Source organism: Hippocampus bargibanti, linkage group LG11 (genome assembly GCF_051943395.1).
Source record: "Hippocampus bargibanti isolate YZ-2025 linkage group LG11, ASM5194339v1, whole genome shotgun sequence".
Taxonomy (NCBI): Eukaryota; Metazoa; Chordata; class Actinopteri; order Syngnathiformes; family Syngnathidae; genus Hippocampus; species Hippocampus bargibanti.
Window position 1 is genome coordinate 9,291,586 of NC_142744.1, and position 21,127 is coordinate 9,312,712.

The window sequence follows — 21,127 nt, forward strand, 5'->3', positions numbered from 1 at the left end:
CTGTTGTTAAAGTGCTATACAAACCAACATTTATGCATTGCATTGGGTTTTGTACAACCGCCCCCATTTCAAGCTCAGATACCTCCAGACCCATATAACCTAGGAATTACCTCTTTTTTTCTGATGAAAGAAGAGAGTCTAAAGTTTCTAACCCTGTATTGAATGTTGATATAGTCCTAAAACTCAATATTCTGTGGGTCCTATAATTCAAGTGACAATGACAAAAACCCTGGCACTGGAGTGGACACATTTTTGCACATTGTTTGGCAGTGAAGGTGTTAAAAGGACAAAGGTATCACACATCATACATTTTTTTTTCCAACAGACCGAATCATCTGTTAGCGGTATGATCAGCGACAATATCCTGTTTTTAGTAAATTTCGGTAAAAGAAGCGCAAACAGGCGCAAAAATGCTGATACAGCAATTTAGAAGTAAGCACATTTTTGAATTGACCTCAATGTTGACTAAAGCAGACATCCACCTCATCCAAACAAAATACACAAACGGTATTCTTTCTTTTGTTTTAATTACACAACACAAATTACTTTTAGACAAATACTTTCGACTCAATGATGAGAGGCGGGTACTAGATTGTTGAATTGACATTGTTGAGTCATGTTTAGCATAAACGTCTTACACATCATTTCTTCGTCCCTCTTGCTCCAGGACAGGAAGTGAATGGGGCCACTTTCTCAATGAAGCTAAGAGGAAAAAAAGGTCAGTTCTTGTTAAGAAGTCTTCCTTTTCATGGTCACGCTCATAAGTCCGCTGCTTGCAAGACGGGCCATGTCTGCAGCGCTTATCGGAAGAATGTTGAAGGCCGGAATAACGCTAGCTGCCTTCGCGCTCCTTGCACCAATGTCGTTGTGCATGCAATTGGATGGTAACGTATACATATTACAATGTTCTTTTCTCTCCATCAGCTATCGTCCGTTGCAGATCCAAAATGGAAGCGGTTATCCAGAGACTCAAATAACTTATAAAAAAAATAAGTAGCTTGTTTCCCCCTCCAACAGTAATGTAAAAGTTGATGTAATTTAGCCAAATATATAATGATAATCATTGCTTTTATTGAAATGGCCACCGAAGGATGTTAACTGATGAGGCTGATTTAAACCAAAATGAGTGTGTATGCAAGTGTCTTGATTTGTGTTAGGAAAGGCTTTGGGGAAGTGAAATTTTCTCCGGTTGTTTAAACATTTTGGAAAGTTTAGCCCAGACCATTTTGTCACGATATCATTCATTCTGCATTTTCAATTGAACATTTTAAATGAAATTTTATGATTGCAATTCACCCAAAAGAAGACATTTTACTTTTATTTTTTGTAATGAAAAATTCTATTTTTTTTATTTCTTTTTTTTTTTTTAATGTGTTTAATTTTTTAAAATATTTCAATATATCCATCTAAGTATCTATGTTTTTAACCATTGACTTAGATCGATTGGATCTGCAACATTGACCTGATGATTTGAATATATTTTGTGTTTAGCTCGAGGAACTAAACTCATGTGATGGCCCGCCATTTTTTTTTTTTTTTTTTTTTTTTTTTTGCTTTGCCGTGCAGATTCTCCATTCACGCTTTACAACAAAGCTTTGAGCTCATGTCTACTGAAAAAGTCATCCCGTTGCCAAGAAATGCGCTGGACGAGCGGCAACCGCATTTTTGTCACCTCCAGCAAAAAGTGCTTGGGGTCGCAAGGCAAAAGCGTGGGCAGCGAGGTCAACGTGTACGACTGTGACGAAAGGAGCGCTCTGCAGAAATGGGAGTGCGTGAACGGGACTCTGCTGGCGCTAAAAGATGAACAACCAGCACTCTATATTGAGCTCAAGTCTGACGGGGGCATCGCGCTTTCCAGGACGACGGGGCCTGGCAACAGCTTCACCATCACGGGAACGGCCAATGGCGCCTGCTCGAGAACTCACAGAGGTTCGCTATGCGCTGAAGTTGTTGAGAAGCATGAATGGATTGAAAAGGATCTACTGCTGGCTTTTTTTCGCCCCCCCCCCCCCTTTATTATTGAATTTATCTGTTTTAGAGTTAAATATATGCGGTTTTTATGTTAAAAAAGGTTTAAGACTTCATTCTTTGCTTATTATTTTTAATTCATCTCCCTTTACAATAAAAAAAAATCTAAAAAAATATATTTTTAGACCTTTTTAGAATAAATTAATCGATTTCAGAGTTAAATATGTGAGGTTTTTATGTCAAAAAAGGGTTATGACTTAATCATGTGCTTATTATTTTTAATTCATCAACTTTACAATTGAAAAAAAAATTGAAATCATATATATTTATATCTTTTTTTGCATAAGGTTTTTGATTATGTTTAAAAATGTTTAAGACTTCATTCTGAACCTATTATTTTTTTAAATTTATCCCTTTACAATATATATATATATATATATATATATACAGTAAAGTCTCGTTATATCGATATCGGATATATCGATAGTCCCGGTTATATCGATACTATTTCTATGCACGCACAAAGAAAATTACATGCAAACAGGGTCGGATATATCGATAGTCCCGGTTATATCGATATTTTTTCAGACTCCCTTGAATATCGATATAACGAGACTTTACTGTATATATATATTTTTTACACAGGTAATCTATTTCAGAGTAATGTTAAAAGGTTTAAGACTTCATTCTGCACTTATATTTTTTTAACTCTACCCCTTCATAAAAAAATCTAAAAATATATATTTTTATGTTATTTTTTTCCCCTGTGACTACTTCTGTCTGGATGTACAGCGATACTGAACAATAAGTTCATTAAAAATGAACCCTGAAAGCTTGTGTATAGTAAAAGTAAAACACAAAAACATCCAACCTGCTTCCCCTTGCAAAGATTGCGGCCCCAGAAACAATTTAAAGAGCTCTATCAACCTACCCTGCATATTTTTATAACGTGGGAGGAAAACGTCATACCCCGAGAAAACCCACAAAGGCATGGAAACTCCCTACACAGCTTGCAATCTAACCCTGCAGGGAGACATACAAATCTGTTTTCTTTTTTTTTAACCATAAAAAAAAAATGTTTCATTCACAAAAATATAATTTCAATGTAAGTTTTGTGGTTGTTTGTTTGGGGGGGGGGGGGTTAGTTAAGTGACTTCAGGATGTGAGTGGGATATTTTTTTTAATCTGAATGATGGAACAATGTCTTATTATTGTGAGCAGTTTTATTACTCAGTAATTAACCATTTGACCTGAGGTCTATCTTTGACCGGATGAAAAGGGGGACTGTATAGTACGCGTGCAGGAGATTACCTGTAAATGGATGGGTCTCCAGTCTTCCCCGCTGACCATGCACATTATTTTACATGACTCCTGTGGAGAAAATACACACAAGTCAGATAGTGCACAGATGGGTATTCATGACATTTCTCAATCACTTCTCTGCATTGCAGTTTTGTATTCCATCGACGGGAATGCATATGGAAGGCCATGTATGTTCCCCTTCCTGTATAAAGATCGGTGGTTTGGAGACTGTACGTCATATGACTCCTCAATTAAGCGCCCCTGGTGTGCCATCGGCACCAAATATGAACACGAACAATGGGGATACTGCCCGACAACATGTGAGTTGAATGCTTATTTTTGTGTGTTTTCTGAAACCGTGAGGACTTGGACAGCGGTACCTTGAGACAAACTTTAATTTCCTTGTTTTGTGACATTTTGCAGCGACAGAACACTGGAAGAAGAATCACATCACAGGAGCTTACTACCAGCTCAATGCTCAGGCAGTTCTGAGCTGGGCGCAGGCCGATGAGAGCTGTAAACAGCAGGGGGCCACGCTGGTCAGCATTACTAATCCCAATGAGCAAGGCTTTATCTCAGGTGACCGATACCCACACACTCTCATATAGCTATGAAAAAAAATCTATTATTTTTTTCCAATGTACAGTAAAGTCTCGTTATATCGATATTCTCGGCAGACCGAAAAAATATCGATATAACCGGGACTATCGTTATATCCGACCCTGTGCACATGTAATTTTCTCCTTGCGTTCATAGAAATAGTATTGTAATAAGCGGTACTATCGATATAACCGATATCGATATAACGAGACTCTACTGTATTTAGATTTTTTAGCTTTTTATATATTTTACTTTTTTTAATCAATAAAAGTTTCAATATGACTAAGCGCATCACACGCAACACATTTACAACATCATAAGCCATGGAAGGCAACCTTTGCAACTTTTTTATGAATTGTAAAATAGGTTTTACTGCGGAATAAAAACACAAAATAAAAAAACTAAAAGCGAAACCAGGCACCATCACGTCTTGAGCCAGTTGATAGAACAAAAATTTGCTTGTCCAAAACAAAGCCAAACAAATAAGAATATAATAAAATAAATATATAAAAATTCCTTGTGTGTTCTACATACTTGGCAATAAAGATGATTCTGATTCTGATTCTGATAACTAAATGAATGAATGAATGAATAAAATAAAAAGATAGATGACAGCTAGCTATCTAGCTAGCTAGATACAGTAGATAGCTACAGTAGATAGCTAGCTAGCTAGCTAGCTAGCTAGCTACAGTAGATAGCTAGTGAGCTATGGTAGATAGCTAGCTAGGATAGGTAGGTAGGTGGTTGGGTTGGGTGGGTGGGTAGGTGGATAGGTAGATAGATAGATAGATAGATAGATAGATAGATAGATAGATAGATAGATAGATAGATAGATAGATAGATAGATAGATAGATAGATAGATAGATAGATAGATAGATAGATAGATAGATAGATAGATAGATTAGATAGACTGCGTTCTAGTCTTCCGACACTAGCACTACTAGCTATTGATTAGTTAGTTGGTGAACCTGGGATGATGTAATCAAAACAAGGAACAACTCAAAAGAAAGCGGGCCATCAAATGCTCCACCATGACCTTTTTTGTGTTCCTGCAATTTTCTGACCTCGCCACGCAGCCCTCTTAGGAAATGTGAAAAATAAGCTTTGGATCGGGCTAGTCTTGAATCCTGATCATGGTTGGCAGTGGACGGATTACAAGCCCATGCGATTCTTGAGATGGTCTAGCGGTAAGTGTTTGCTCAGGTTTTGGGAGATCATGACAACTTTCCGGTTACTGTAGTAACAAGGAAGATGCTAATTTGGATTCAGGGTTCCCGCTTCCTTATCCGGGTCACAACTGCGCGCTTCTGGACACAGCTGGGCAGCACAAGTGGGAATCGTTTCCCTGTTCAAAGAAGATCGGCTATATCTGCTACAAACCCGGAGCGCCCCCTCCTCCCCCGCAGGGTATGCATCTCTGCAGTTTGAGGACGACGTGCTAAATGATTTCATATATAAACAGAGTAACAGGAAAAATTCAACTCACAAGTCATACATCATTGAGCAACATGTTGATTTTCCTTTCCTATGTTCAGCTGAGCAAGGATTCTGTTCAAGTCCTTGGATTCCGTACAACGGCCACTGCTTCCACCTCATTCGGACCCCCAAAACCTGGTCCAATGCGCAGAAGGAATGTCGCAAGGAGGAAGGGGAGCTTGTGAGCATGCGTAACATAGAGGACCACAGCTTTGTTATCTCTCAACTGGGATATGGTGAGCGCACACAAAACTTGTTGTCACCCAAACTAAAAGAAAAAAGAACTAAAGAACAAAAAGAACTAAAAAAAAGGTGTGTCACAACAACATCTGTGACACTCTGACAAAGGCGGAAGTATACGCCGAAACATGTCAGGTATTTGAACACTTACAATACACTGTAAGAAAAGAATCTGTTTAAAAAAATGGAATTAGCAATGACTTCACCAAATATTACATAAACACAATTAACTTATTCACTGTTATCCCCGAATTTATTCAGGAATTGAAAATATCATGTAGACCGCCATTCCCGAATTTGTTCGGGTGTTGTTTTTATTTTTGCTGGGTTGCCGATAAAGCGCTGACCAGACCTCCGGCAATGTTTTTTTTCCTTCCACAAGGGTGCAGCATTTCCCTTTTTTCCATGTAAGCGCATTGTAATAGCTTCAGCTGTTGTTAAAGCGCTATATAAACCAATAAATATGTATTGCATTGTATTTTGGACAGCCGCCCTCATTTCAAGCTCGTCTCAACTCCAGACCCATCTAATTTAGGAATTAACTCTTTTTTTCTATTGAAGAAGAGAGTCAAAGGTTTCTTACGCTGCATTGAATGTGTATGAAGTCCTAAAACTCAATATTCTGTGCAATTTGAGTGATAATAATAAAAACCCTGTCACTGGAGTGGAAACATTTTTGCTCGTCTGGCAATGAATAAGTTAAAAGTATGCCCATGTGAGAGAACATGCTTTTGTTTTTTATACTTTTAAAATTAATTGCGGGTCTTTGAAATAACGATCACTGAGATGTTGACTTTTATTTTCGCACTGTCCTTTTAACTGCAACACGGTGGGTTTGCATTTACTTTCTGCAGCCTCCACCGATGAGCTCTGGATTGGCCTGAACGACAGGAGGACCGAGGGTCTGTTCGAGTGGAGCGACGCGGCCGATGTCTTCTTCACTAGCTGGGAGTATGGAGAACCAAAAATCGCGACGGGTGACGAGGACTGCATTCTCATTCGGGGCGAGGTAAGGAGCATTTTCTTTTTGGGTCAGGTCATGAACGTATTGTTTTGGAAATATTATTTTTGCCCCACAGAACGGCAACTGGGCAGGCCGCGCCTGTGATGAGAAACATGGCTTTGTTTGCATGAAGCAGAGCAGCACAAACCACCAGCCAGATGAAGTTCACATAGATATTGGTTGCAAAGCTGTGAGTTCCATTTCTAAACAATCTTTTGAGGATTTAATCCACATAGTCACACTTTGTACCCAGATAGGTACAGATGCAAAAAAGGGGAATGGAGAGAGAAAGGTCACCTCAATGACAAGAAAAAAAATTTAAAAAAAAAGTACCACAACGAAAGTATTTGTACAGAAATGACCTCACACGATTGATTTTATCAATTCAACATGGAGAGATTTTGACTTGAATCAATCTGTTTTCCAGGGTTGGAAACGACATGGCTCCTATTGCTACTTTGTGGGGGCGGAGACCAAAACTTTTGAGGAGGCCAAGACTGACTGCAAAGTAACAAACTCCTATTTGGCTGATGTGTCAAACGGGTAAGAATATTTTATTGCATTTCAATACACTGTACACTTAAAAAAAACACAGAAAAATCCAGTTGGTGGGCTGGCTACTCGCGACTTGATGAAAACGAAACTACAGTATGTACATGTTCATCTCTTTCGTCAATGTCCAAGAGAGGGAGTCACTGACATATATATATATATTTTATTTTGCTCACAAACTTGTGATACAAGCGTTGTTTAGGGCAGGTGACAGAATTCCCATCATAACCCGTTTGAGAGAAATACAGTAATGGTTATTAATAATACCTGTAGTACATACTGCTGTACTGAGAAGATGGCGCTGATCATCCAATACTGTAATATCTGTATGCCTATCGAATACTGCCACTAAGCGGCCAAAGCTCACACTGCAAAATTAGCAACAATTTATTGAAGGGGAAAAATGTAACAAAACTATGTTATAATTTTTTTCCCAGTATTATTTTATCAAGTATAATATGTTTTACTCATTTAAAACCACAAAATGTTAGTTTTTTGGTTATTTTTTTAGGGCGGTGGAAAGGAATAATGGCTTTATTATTCATTCACAGACTGTATAGGTTTTGTGGTACGAACCTGGTTAAAGGACAACCGACGTCACTTTTTTGGTTCCTAACAGACATCAGAAAAACGTCTTATAGCATCTAAAATACCCAAAACACGCAGTATGATATTTTTAGTCAAATGCAAAACACCATTAAAAATGACTTAGTGTCTAAAAAGTATTTCAATTTGAAACCGGAAGTGGCCAGTTTCAGAAGGTCCCGCCCCAGTGTTCGTGGTGTCACGGCAAGACGTCTTGCCTTGCTCGAGAATCAAAACAATGGCTTCAGATTCGAAGAATATGCTTTCTTGTTACTCATCCAGTTATGAATATGATTCAAATAGTTCTGAAGAAGAAAGCATACATGTTTGCAATCGATTAAAGAATTTATTCCGTGCCATTTTGAGGCATCAGTGGTGGGAAATGTCGCACCCAAAAAAGGCACAACATGGCGACAAAGCCGTGTAAGGAATTAATCAGCCCGTTTCCACAGGCTGATTAATTCCTTACATGGAGCTTTGTCGCCCTCTTCTGCCTCTTTATGGTCCTACACGACGTTTTCAGACCAAAGTACAGCAAAATGCATTGACGTGATGGAAGGACTGCTACAATGTGTCCTTTTTTCGGTCAGGGGCGTTCCTTCAGTGACGTAACGTACGGACTCGTCACCAACTCAAAAACATGACTTCCGGAATATTCAGCGCGAGTCTTAAAACGTAAAATCTTTGTAAAATACGCTCAGTAGAAGTTATTTGAAGACATTTTACAAATTATGGACACAACTTGTCCGGAGATGTCGGTTGTCCTTTAAAGGTCAAAGCAAAATTTCTCACGACACTGATATGTATTTGTTGAAAAGTAATTCAAAACTAATTTTGACAAAATAAGCCCCGCCTTTTAAATGTAAATCGAGTACCAATTTGTGTGTGAATGTCTTGTGTCATTGTGTAATAAAGAATAAAATGACCGGATGAATGTCAATGTATGCAGGGTGGACAACGCCTTTTTAATCAGCTTGGTGGGGGCAAGGGCTGAGAAGTATTTCTGGCTTGGCCTCTCAAATCAGAAGAACACTGATGAATTTGTGTGGACCAACGACAACGCCGTCAGGTTTACGCACTGGAATAATGAGATGCCAGGTATGTGTTTTGTTGCAAATGATAGCATAAGCAAGCAGGCTGTGATTCTGCCTATTCAGAACTAGATGACACTTTTTAAGAACAATTGAACATACATTTTCTTCTCCTGTCACGAAAGGTAGTAGACAAGGCTGCGTGGCCATTACGACTGGTATTTTTGCTGGCCTGTGGGATTTGATACCCTGCGACAATAAGGAGAAGTACATTTGCAAGCATCTTGCCGAAGGGGCGGTTTTGACGCCACCCCCGCCTACCCTCAGCCCCCCGCAGTGTGCAGAGGGTTGGGTAAGAGTAGGAACAAGGAACGTCTGCTCAAAGGTTTGTCTTGGAAATGTCATGAATTTCTGACATTTGTTGACTTACTGTCGGTCAACGTGTGTTGCTGCACCGTTTATGTTGAGTCCATGGTTCAGAGTTAATGAAATGCAACATTAGTCTATTTAGTGTTGGGGTTACACTGGCAGACTGAAAAGCCAAAATATGTGATTTTTAATGATAAAACTAATAACAAAAATCATAGTTGTGACGTTCACTGATTGGATTAGTAAAACTGCTGCTTTTTGTGAAGTACGTTGAGCTACTGCCTCCATACAGCGCTCATATTTCAAGAGTGCACATGCCCAACAAAGGAAAATATATAAATACATGAAATCTACGGCTAGTAGCTTGAAAAACACAGAAATTGAATCAGTCATCTCTCGTGGCAATGCAGTCATATCATCAATAAAATGTCAGCAGTTTCAAGTCATCAATCCATTTTCTGTCCTCAGCAGCAGCCTGACTTACTCCATAATTCAATTGTAGGGGCTATGGTTATGATCACATCATAACATTTTGTCCCATATTGGGTTTTATAGTGTTGTCATAAAATATTTTTTAAAAAGTGAAATGCAGTCAGGCTAGCTTAGCTCATCGAAAAATTAATGTCTCCTCCTCCAGTTCTTCACAGGGCCTCGTTCATTCGAGAAGACCTGGTACGAGGCCAAAGATTTCTGTCGGGCCATCGGAGGGGATCTCCTCAGCATCCACAATACCGCGGAGCTGTTTGTGGCACGGTATGCACCGTTGTTGTCATATGCTAAAATATCATTTGACATCTATTTTCAACCAAAACTGGTATAGAATGCAGAAAATATTTTTTTGTATTTGCATTTATTTAGGTATGTATTTATTTATATTTATGTATTTATTTAAATTTTGTATGTGTTTGTTGATTGGTCGATTTATCTATTCATCTATTTATCCATTTATCCATCTATTTATTCGCCATGTATTTATCCATTTATTTATCCATATATTTTTTTCATTTATATTTATATTTTTTAGTTGATGATTCGTCGATGTATCTATTTATCAATTTATTTATCTATTTATTTATCCGTTTATTTACTTATTTATATGTACGCATTTATATTTTTTATTTGTTGATTGGTCGATTTATCTATTCATCCATATACAGGTATTTAACCATTTATTTACACATGTATCAATCTATTTATTTATATTTATTTATTTATACTTTTTATTTGTTGATTGGTCGATTTATCTATTAATCAATTTATTTATCTATTTATTTATTTATTGGGTGCAGTCACGGAAAGGCCTGGATTGGACTTCATATTGCTGACCCGAGTACAGGTTATGTCTGGAGCGACGGATCTCCAGTAAGTGCACCGCAGTCGACACAAGCTACATCATTTTGTAGAGTAAATGACTTGATTTTAGTTATCCCTGTAGCGAGCTTACATTTGTTGTCTCTGTCTCTATCTATCTATACAGTACGCCTACAATTCATTTAAATGAAGTAAATTATCTGTGACAAGCTTTGTCGAAAATATCAATTCATTGTGCACCATTAACCTTCCTTGTAATGTTTGGGGAATGTGGGAGGAAACCGGAGTACCCGGAGAAAACCCACAAGTTGAACATGCAAACTCCGCACAGCAAGGGAATCGAACCCAGGAGTGACATACAGTGTGAGGCAGACGTGTTAACCAGTCGATCGGCGCGCCGCCCTTGTTGAAAAGCAGAAAAAATGTGATCGATCACAATCAATTATATTGAGCAATTAATTAGTTTGAAAAAATTCAAGGACATAGACATTTAAAGTTCATTTTGATGGAACCACATTGATTGATTATAAACTTATTTTTAATTGTTGTTCATTGAAATATATCCCGTATACTATTTATTGTATATTTATTTATCTCACCCCCCCCCCCACAGGTAAACTTCGTACATTGGCAGGAGGGCGAGCCAAATAATTTCCAAAATTCCGAATCTTGTGCCGAGTTCCGCATGTATCGAGCCGACGATGCAGGTTCATGGAATGACGTCCACTGTGAGAGCTACAACGACTGGCTTTGTGAGATCCGCGCAGGTAACGAATGCACTACAATGATTTTTTTGCTTTCAACCAAACGAGTATAAATCGGTGAAAAAACTAGTCATTTCTCGTGCATCTTTGAATCACAGGAGTGACTCCAAAGCCGCCGCCGAACAACACTGCCATTGGTAACTAGATGACTCTGCACACACAAAAACACAACGTCGTGGTGATCAGTACGTGTCATCAATACAGTGATACCGCGGTTTACGAAACCCTTGGCGTACGAACTTTTCAGTTTACGAAGGTTAAAATTTAGAAAATTTTACCTTGGCATACGAACTATTTTTCGGGATACACACAGAGCTGCCACAATGAGTGATGTGTCGTTCGCTAACAAGCCCGTTCACCTAAAAGAAAATGGCAGCCGGCTTGTTTTGTTCCTCTATTGCCCGCCACCAGTCGTAAAGCCACGTGATTGGTCAAGAACGCAGCAGTGAGGGGGTGGGGGTTACATACAGACAGACAGACAGTGAAGCCATTGTCCAAAAAAGAAAATGGCTTCCGCCATTTTTTTGTCCTCTATCGCCCGCCCCCAGTCTTCGGTTAAAGCCACGTGATTGGTCAAGAATGCAGCAGTGAGGAGGGGTTAAACATTAAAGAGACAGGCAGGCGACAGAGTGACAAAATAGATAGAGAACAGTGAAATTTGGACTCGTTTCAACTTTGATAGTTCAAAAGCAGAGTGTAGACTGCAAGGTTAAAATTCCCATCAATCAGGCTCCACAAATAACCCGCACAAGCCATCTGTACACTTGATGCAAAAAGCTATCAACCCAGCTTAAACAGAACACAATTGATGAGGAACAAGCTAAAATTAGAAAGAAAGAAGCAGGCTACGTTCCTCATCAAGTGTTTAATGCTGATGAAACTGGCCACTCCATTGCATCAAGCCATCAACGACCATCACAAAGGTAAATAAAACGACTTTATTATACTGTACAGTTTATTTCTTTAATTATAATACCATAGCACATTTATTATCCAGAAAATAAGGTATATTTTGTGTAGTTTTAAGGCTTAGACAATTAGAAACTAGAAAATTATGTTTTATGGGGACCTGGGAACGGATTATTCTCATTTTAATAGTTTCCTATGGGAAATAATTTTTTTGGATACACACTTTTCGCCTTACACACTGTCTGGGAACCAATTAAGTTCCTAAGCCAAGGTATCACTGTATTTCTGACCTCCGCCCCTCAGCGGAGTTTAACACGACCTCGGACGGATGGCTTGAGTGGCGAGGGAGTCAGTACAACATCCACCGTGTCTCAATGGCCATGGAAGACGCTCGCCATTACTGCAAGCAGTATCACGGCGACTTGGTGACAATCAACAGCGAAGCGGAAAACATCTTCCTCTGGAAACAGGTGTGGATGCTTACAGTGGACCGGTTAATGCTCAACCGCAAGATATAAAAGGTACAGAACTTTTTACCCCTCTGCAACGCAGATTTCCAGAACCTACGGGACCTACTATATTGGTTTATCCGTGGACCTCGATGGATCGTTTTGGTAAGTCGGAAAAAAGGAACGCTACATTAAGGCATTTTTTTCAGGACATTTTGTACAAACTAGGGAGGAATGGTTATTGAGAAAAAAAACTGTAAAGGCAGTGTGATGTAACACCCCCATTTTTTATTAATATTTTTCTTGTGTGTGTATATGTCACTCAAGGTGGATGGATGGCACTTCCGTGGGGTTCCAAAGGTGGGACGAGAACCAACCTAATCAGAATAGCTACGATGAAAACTGTGTGGCTATGTCCCACTTTATGGGTGAGGACACATCGGCGGTTCGCGATATCGACAAAAGTTTTTCATCCAATGAGATTTTTTTTTTTAATTGCGCAATAGCAGATTCTAATATGCAGTTTGTAAAGAGGCAGATGCAAAGAATAGAAAGGGGGTGCGAGGGCGAGGGGGACGTCCAAAAAACCCCATCATCAACCCATCTCTCGTCATCATTCTGTGTCGGCAGGTTTGTGGCGTAGTTTCAACTGCGGCGAAGAGCATCAGTTTATCTGCAAACGCGGGACGACGGCACCTGTCAACACCACCGCAGCCCCGACGGTGGCACCCAAAGGTGGCTGCCCACTCAAGTGGACCAAATTTGACTCCAGGGTAAAGGATATTGCCATACCTTATTTGTGGTTGAACGCCATGGAGAAGTTTAAAAATGTTTAACTCATTCACTGTCAGAAGATGTGCAAAAATGTGTCCACTCTAGTGACAGGGTTTTTGTCATTTTCACTCAAATTGCAGGACCCACAGAATATTGACTTTTATGATGATATAAACATTCAATAAATCTTAGGCGCTATTATTTCATCAGAAAAAAAAGAGTTAATTCCCAAGTTATATGGGTCTGTAGTTATCTGAGCTTGAGGGCAGTTGTACAAAATACAGTACATACAAATTGATTTATATAGCGCTTTAACAGCAATTGAAGCTGTAACAAAGCACTAACATGGACTAAAGGCAAATGGTGCCTCCTTGTGGGAGGGAGAAACATTGCCAGAGGTCTGACCACGCTTTATCGCCATCCCCGCAAGAAAAAACAGAATGGCACTCCACGTCATATTTTCAATTCCAGAATAAATTCGGCAATGGCAGTGAATGAGTTAATTGAATCTTGGTTTTCTTTTGCTTCATCTAAAATGGAGCAGGCTCATCTCCATTTTATTTGTACTCGTACTTGGGAATGTTGTTTTTGGATGATTGTTTTTGTAGTTCATGTTTTTTTATTGGATTTAACATCGCCAGTGCTACAGCATCAACAGTAATCGTAAGACCACCTGGGAAGAAGCGAGGAAACAGTGCTACTCCATGGGCGGGAATTTAGCCTCGATACCCACGAGACGGGTGCAAGGTGCGCTGGCGTTGACATTTCCTACAGTACATTGCAAAGAAAGTGTCACAGTTCACTCTTGGTCAAAAAATAAAAAAATTGTCTCTCTTTGAAAATCTGCAGCGTATTTGGTCACCAAAATGGCCGAGGTGGCGGCAGACCTGTGGATTGGTCTGAACAGTTTAAAGCAAGATGCCTTTTTTTGGAGCGACGGAAGGCCAAGACGATACACCAACTGGGGATACTCAGTAAGTTGAAATACTTGTTTGACAGCGTGTATAAAATGACTTATTATTTTTTGGGGGATCTAACTATATCAATTGTCTTCAGATACATCGACGTCGTCCGGGGACTTTTTACCAGAGATGGAATGAGGTAAACGTTCAACAATTTGAAATTTAGGATCCATACAATATGCATTTTGGCAGCCTCTTGAGAGAGTCGACAAATTGACTATAATTTCTAACAACTAATCCTTTCAAATCATCCGCTAATGACTCTACCGAATATTCTGTCTCCCTTTACTAGGAAAGTTGTGTTGTCATGACTAACAACCCCACGAACGGTATTGGAAAATGGCTGATCAAGTCTTGCAATGACACCAACGGGTTCATCTGTACCAGAAGTCTTGGTAAAGTACAGGATGTCTTCAAAACCCCTTTCAAATGTTTCACCGTCTGTAACATCAACACCTCGATTGGAATAAAAAATAAAAAAAGAAATACAACCATTATACTGCATAATAATACATGAATTGATTATTTTGCATTATGACAAAGACAGTAGAAAGCACCGAAGAGTAAAACTAAGACCAAGTCTGAATCAAATGCCAAACAGAGTCCTTGTCCTCAACAGACCCGGGTCTCCCGTCCCAAATCGAACCGGCTGTTCCCAACATCTTTGTTTCGCTGGGAAATGACAGCATCTTGGCCGTGCGTATCAATATGACGTGGGATGGCGCTAAGAGGCACTGCGAGGGCAACAAAGCCACCCTGGCCAGTCTAAGAAACGAGTGGACATTGGCCTATGTGGAGCTGTTGGCCTTGAATCTTAAATCTCCCCTATGGATCGGACTTAACAAAGAAAAGGTGGGACAGGGACAAAGTCACTGTGGTGAAATGGCATTTCACCTTGACAAATAATGTCTATCTGACTTTCAGACTGGCGGTTATTTTAGATACATCGACGGCTGGCACATGAACTTCGTCAACTGGGCTGAAGGGGAACCGACCCAGAACCGGCCCTGTGTATATTTGGACGTGGATGGGAAATTCAAAACGGCCACCTGCAATCGTACCATGTACACCGTTTGCATGCAGTCGACAGGTGCGAGTCCCGTGCATGGACATACACACATTTTTTTTCTCCCCAATTTTTGAGCCAAATATTAACAGTACTGCCATGTATGGCAAACAAACAACTAAGCCATCTCTGATCAAACTTTGCTCTCGACCATGTGTCGCTATAATATTAATAAACAAACAAAGCGCTGACCGAAAGCGGGATTAAGTAATGAATAAAGTAACTAAAAATGAAACTGAGTACGGAGTTACAAACACAATCAAACCAAGAGGTGAAAAATAATTACAGAAACAGACACTAACCAATGAACAAACAACTGAAAGAGAATGAGCAAATTAACAAACTCACTAGCAGACCACCACAAGCAAACTAACAAACAAATGAATCAATAAATTAAAATAATAATAACACAATACCTAACAACCAATTATTTCTCTAACAAACAAACCAGTCAGTGACATTATATATAACTGACAAATTGAGAAAAGTAAAGAATTTCTACATAGCTAACTAGCTAGCTAGGACATGGTTACTTGCTGGCTAACCAGCTAGATAGCTGACTTTAAACAAAGAAAAAAACTAACTAGCTTGCTAGGAGTTGGTTGCTTACTAGCTAGCTAGATAGCTGACTGTATATCAAGTCGTGATATGTTACAAAGCGACAGTCTTGACCTCATATTTGATGAACACTTTGGCCTATTACGTGAATGTATTTTAATGTAGTTCAGAAAACAGAGTGTCAAAAGTTTGACAACCGCCAGTTTACAATTCTGTAACAGTCATATTGTCACACAACCACTTACTGTTTAAGAACAGTCATATGTAATAATACTGAAAATCATTTTGCCACATCAATTGCCCATCACTGATCACGAGTATGTCTCGCAGATGTTCCTCCGACACAGTCAGCCAACTACCCAGGCGTTTGCCCCGACGACACATTGGCTGACTACAGCCAGAGTTTCACATGGCTGCCATATAAAGGTCATTGTTATATGTTTGTCACTGATGAAATCGAGTGGCCGGATGCAGCCACAAGCTGCGCAAGACACGGTAAGACGTGTTTGCGTTTGTGTCTATGTGTGTGTTGAGTGGCAAATGTGGTCACAGAAAAATTAACTTTCTCAAGGCACCAATGCAAATGCCAATATTAATATAATTTTGCGAATTTTATCCACACTTGACTTTAAACTAGCAATGGGATACAGTGATACCTCGGTTTATGAACCCCTTGGCTCACGAACCTTTCGATTTACGAACGTTAAATTTATGAACATTTTACCTTGGTATACGAACTATTTTTCGGGATACACACGGAGCTGCCACAATGAGTGATGTGTCGTTCGCAAACGAGCCCGTTCTCCTGACAAGAAAATGGCAGCCAGCTTGTTTTTGTCCTCCATTCCCCGCCCCCAGTAGTCGGCTAAAGCCACGTGATTGGTCAAGAACGCAGCAGTGAGGGGAGGTGGTTTAAACATTAAAGAGACATGCAGACGACAGAGAGTGACAAAATGGATTTCAACTTTAATAGTTCAAAGGCAGAGTGTAGACTGCAAAGTTAAAATTCCCATCAATCAGGCTCCACAAATAACCCGCACAAGCCATCTGTAGACTTGATGCAAAAAGCTATCAACCCAGCTAAACAGAACACAATTGATGAGGAACAAGGTAATATTATCAGAGAAAACACCGACAAGGGATCATTCCTCAAGATGGTGAAAGAAGGCTATGTTCCTCATTAAGTGTTTAATGCAGATGAAACCGCCACTCCATTCCATCAAGCCATCAACGACCATCACAAAGGTAAATAAAACCACTTTATTATACAGTACAGTTTATTTATTTAATTATAATACCATAACACATTTATGATACATACAATAAGGTATATTTTGTGTAGTTTTAAGGCTTAGAAAATTAGAAAGTAGAAAATTATGTTTTATGGGGACCTGGGAACGGATTATTTTCATTTTAACGGTTTCCTATTGGAAATTAATTTTTGGGATGCACACTTTTCGCCTTACACACTGTCTGGGAACCAATTAAGTTCGTAAGCCAAGGTATCACTGTATTTGATCCCAGATTTACAGATGATGGTTCTCCAGTTACCAAATCGGAACCCCATTAAGTAGTCAGATTAAAACATGACCGCGTTTTGTTTTTAAAGGAGGATTTTTGGCCAGCATTGAAGATCCTGAAGAGCAAGCGTTCATTCAAAGCAACGTGGAGGTGTTCCAGGACAGTCACAGCTCCTTCTGGATCGGCCTATACAAAACGCACAAAGGTACGGCTTGCAAGCATTTTTAAAATGTTTCATCAAGAGAAATTTTAAACGCCTCATTGAATTTCTTTCTCGGTATCAGGGACGTGGCTATGGTTGGATAAAACAGTATTGGACTTTACAAACTGGGGTGCAGAGGCCTCAGAGAGGGAATACGGGGAGATACAAACCTCAGATGGGGAGTGGTCGTCCGGCTTAAAATGGAATGACCGAGCGTACATCTGTGAAACAGCCAAAGGTAGCGTCTGATCATGCTAATAATGTTACAAATCACTTTAAAGGACAACTAGCATCTCCGGGCAAGTTGTGTCCATCATTTGTAAAATGACTTCAAATGACTTCTACTGAGCGTATTTTACAAATATTCTACCGCATATAGCTATATTTTACGTTTTAAGACTCGCGCTGAATATTTCGGAAGTCTTGTTTTTGAGTTGGTGACGAGTCCGTACGTGACGTCGCTGAAGGAACGCCCCTGACCGAAAAAAAGGACACATTGTAGCAGTCCTTCCATCACGTCAATGCATTTTACTGTGCTTGTTTGGTCTGAAAACGTCATGTTGCACCAAAAAGAGCCAGAAGAGGGCGACCAAGCTCCATATAAGGAATTTACCAACCTGTGGAAACGGGCTGATTAATTCCTCACAGGGAGCTTGGTCACCATTTTCTGACTCTTTTCTGGGACGCTATATTGCAGTCCAGATGCCTCAAAATGACACGGAAGGACTTCTTTAATCACTTGCAAACATGTATGCTTTGCTCTTCAGAACTATTTGAATCATATTCATAACTGGATGTGTAACAAGAAAGCATATTCTCCGAATCTAAAGCCAATGTTTTGAATCACCAGCAATGCAAGACGTCTTGACGTGACGTCACGAACTGGGGGCGGGACTTTCTGAAAATGCCCAATTCGCAGCTCAATTTTTTGCAGATTTTGGACACTTTAAGTGAGGGGTCTCAAACTCAATTTTCCCGGGGGCCGCTGGAGGCAGAGTCTGGGTGAGGCTGGGCAGCATCAGGATTTTGACAAGAAAAGCACAGATAAAACATTCCAATGTTCTCAAAATCTTTATTTTTAACATACAAAAAATGAATTAAATGAATAAATGGAAAAATTAATAAAGAATAAATTAACCAGTAATAAATAAATAAAATAACTGTGATGATCATAAGGCAGATACAGACGACTGAGAAAAAAAAACACAGGAAACTAATTATTTTAATAAAGTTTCAAATGTCTGGATTCACAGTTCTTTAACCTTTAACTTTCTGAACATGGCTGTTCAGACCTGTCCTAAACATGGCTCTCTTGCCTACTTCTTGCTGCTAGAGACCTGGCAGCGCTTCTTTTCACAAAGCCGAGCCACATTTGGCTTGAGGGAGGAGGCAGTGGAGACTCTTAGTAGGGCTTGAAGATGCTCATCAGTAAGTCTGGACCTGTACTTGGACTTATTAAAGTTCAAGGTGGAGAAGAGCTTCTCACATAAGTATGTGCTCCCAAAAACACATGGTCCGCTTGAACATTTGGGAAAGTTCAGGGAAGCTGGGGGTTAACTCTCTCAAACATTGCCCAAGCTTGCCTGCTTCTCCATTCACATCCCTGAACTTGGTTTTGAGTGCAGAGTGGCACTGTAGGTCACAGAGCTCCATTTGGACCACAGGAGGGCCATCTTGCACATCAAAAGAGAATGGGTCGGCAAAAATTTGAAATGTGGCTTTGTGCGTCTTGAAGTCTGCAAATCTGTGATTAAATTCCCTCTGTAGCTACAAAATGGTGGTTTGTTCCATGGTTTGTTCAGTTCCACACACAAGTTTCATTCATATTGATCATGTCGGCCGCACTAACATTAATCTTTCATGTCAAGGCGGCCCGCAAAATATTCTTTCGGGGACACAGTTGGCCCACGGGCCGAGAGTTTGAGACCCCTGCTTTAAGTCATTTTTATTGGTGTTTTGCATTTGAATAAAAATATCATATGGCATGTTTTGGGTATTTTAGATGCTATAAAACGTTTTTCTGATGTCAGTTAAGAAACAAAAAAGTGACGTCGGTTGTCCTTTAAAGGTACTGTAAGTGATTTTTTAATTTTAATGTTATTTATTTATTTTTGCCCTAACAGTGATGCCCAGAGATAAGGACCCCGAATCACGTAAGTCCCTCGTCATTATTATGTTTTTTTAAATTCTCAAAATGTATTGAATCACATGCCGCACAAAAAAATTAATAATATCAATATTTAACAGTGAAATCAGATCACTTGCTTTGAGGCAATATTTATTTTCAAAATAGATTGAGGTCATACTTTGACTTCCGACTGAAACATTTGCCCGAATTATTTTTCTTTCCATGTTTTAATGTGCTATTGACGTTTGCTGATCATTTTTGTGATGAAAAATAATGGCGGTGAAGAGAAATTATCAATATGTATTTATTTATTGTTACTTATGTATATTTATGTTTACTCATGTATTTATTTATTCATATTGATGCATGTATTTATTTATTTGTTTTTTTTCATTCATTCATTCAGTCATCTATTTATTGATTATTATTAATTTGTTTGTTTTGTGTATTTATTTGCTTACTTGTTTATTTTTACAACATACAAAAAATAATGAAGCGGAGAGGTTAAAATTTTCAAGATGGAAATGGAGTCACAATTTTGAGTTTGTGTCAGCTGAAGAAAATAAAGTACCTCACACATTGTGTGCTGTTGATCTAGCGTCAAAACAACAACTGAAAAAAATCCAGAGTATGATGAATTTTATTGGGGGGAAATAAATCTATGGGATCCACCATACATTTTTTTCACAGGCGACCTAACTGTTTTTAACACTAAATTTCAAAACCTACTGGGAAAAATAACCCCACAATCTGACACATTGTGTGCAGAGGCGCAAGAAGGCGGAAATGGCAGCTCGCGCAGGCACACCAGCCTGATCGTGGTGCTGATCATCACCCTCACGTCCGCACTGGCCGTCATCGCCTTCTTCCTATACAAGAAGTCGCCGCGCTCGCTGCCCACCTTCGACAACCCATTATACTTTGGGCGCGACCGGACGCAGCCCGACGTGGTGGACACCAACAAACTGATGGAGAAGGCTGAGGAGGAGATCCCCGAGCCGATTATCGCCCTGTGATCGGCGCCGGCTGGTGGGAACCTGCTCACCTCAGGCAAATGTATCACATGGGCACACTCCATGTGTTTGTGCTCGACTGTATATGGTATGTATTCAGTTATTTAATAATAAAAAGTATGAGTTTCGGCGACCCGTATGGCATGTCTGACCCTACAGAAGTGAACTTTTTTTAGGCTCTGGGATGTCCCGCTGGGACTGAATCTTATTTGATTGATGTTTTCTATTACTCTGCAAATGAGTGTATATAATGAAATCAGGGGCTGTTCATTGCTTGCGCTGGTCACTTTTGTATAAACGGCACTGCTTTAAATGACAATTAAAGGTGGATTCAAATGTCTCT

General features: G+C 39.5%; 1 protein-coding gene across 1 annotated transcript; it reads left to right on the top strand.

The window, feature by feature from the left end:
- The first annotated feature begins 772 nt into the window (after positions 1-772).
- Positions 773-21,124, top strand: mrc1b (mannose receptor, C type 1b). The gene is made up of 31 exons (XM_089009121.1): positions 773-884; positions 1,567-1,929; positions 3,420-3,590; positions 3,694-3,849; positions 4,948-5,058; positions 5,141-5,278; positions 5,407-5,583; positions 6,442-6,596; positions 6,667-6,780; positions 7,018-7,133; positions 8,677-8,825; positions 8,944-9,143; positions 9,765-9,880; positions 10,417-10,489; positions 11,052-11,205; positions 11,301-11,339; positions 12,415-12,581; positions 12,664-12,725; positions 12,888-12,988; positions 13,191-13,333; positions 13,976-14,081; positions 14,184-14,308; positions 14,391-14,435; positions 14,589-14,691; positions 14,916-15,148; positions 15,221-15,386; positions 16,251-16,415; positions 17,530-17,646; positions 17,726-17,881; positions 19,767-19,796; positions 20,540-21,124. The coding sequence occupies exons 1-31, from the start codon at positions 788-790 to the stop codon at positions 20,785-20,787; spliced, it is 4,296 nt and encodes a 1,431-aa protein (XP_088865247.1). The 5' UTR covers positions 773-787; the 3' UTR covers positions 20,788-21,124.
- The last annotated feature ends 3 nt before the right edge of the window (positions 21,125-21,127 follow it).

Excerpts from the sequence above, each read along its gene's own strand:
- mrc1b (XM_089009121.1), top strand. The coding sequence starts at position 788 with ATGTCTGCAGCGCTTATCGGAAGAATGTTGAAGGCCGGAATAACGCTA. Across the intron at positions 13,334-13,975 it reads GGACCAAATTTGACTCCAGG|TGCTACAGCATCAACAGTAA; the intron begins GTAAAGGATATT and ends TAACATCGCCAG. Across the intron at positions 16,416-17,529 it reads CACAAGCTGCGCAAGACACG|GAGGATTTTTGGCCAGCATT; the intron begins GTAAGACGTGTT and ends TTGTTTTTAAAG.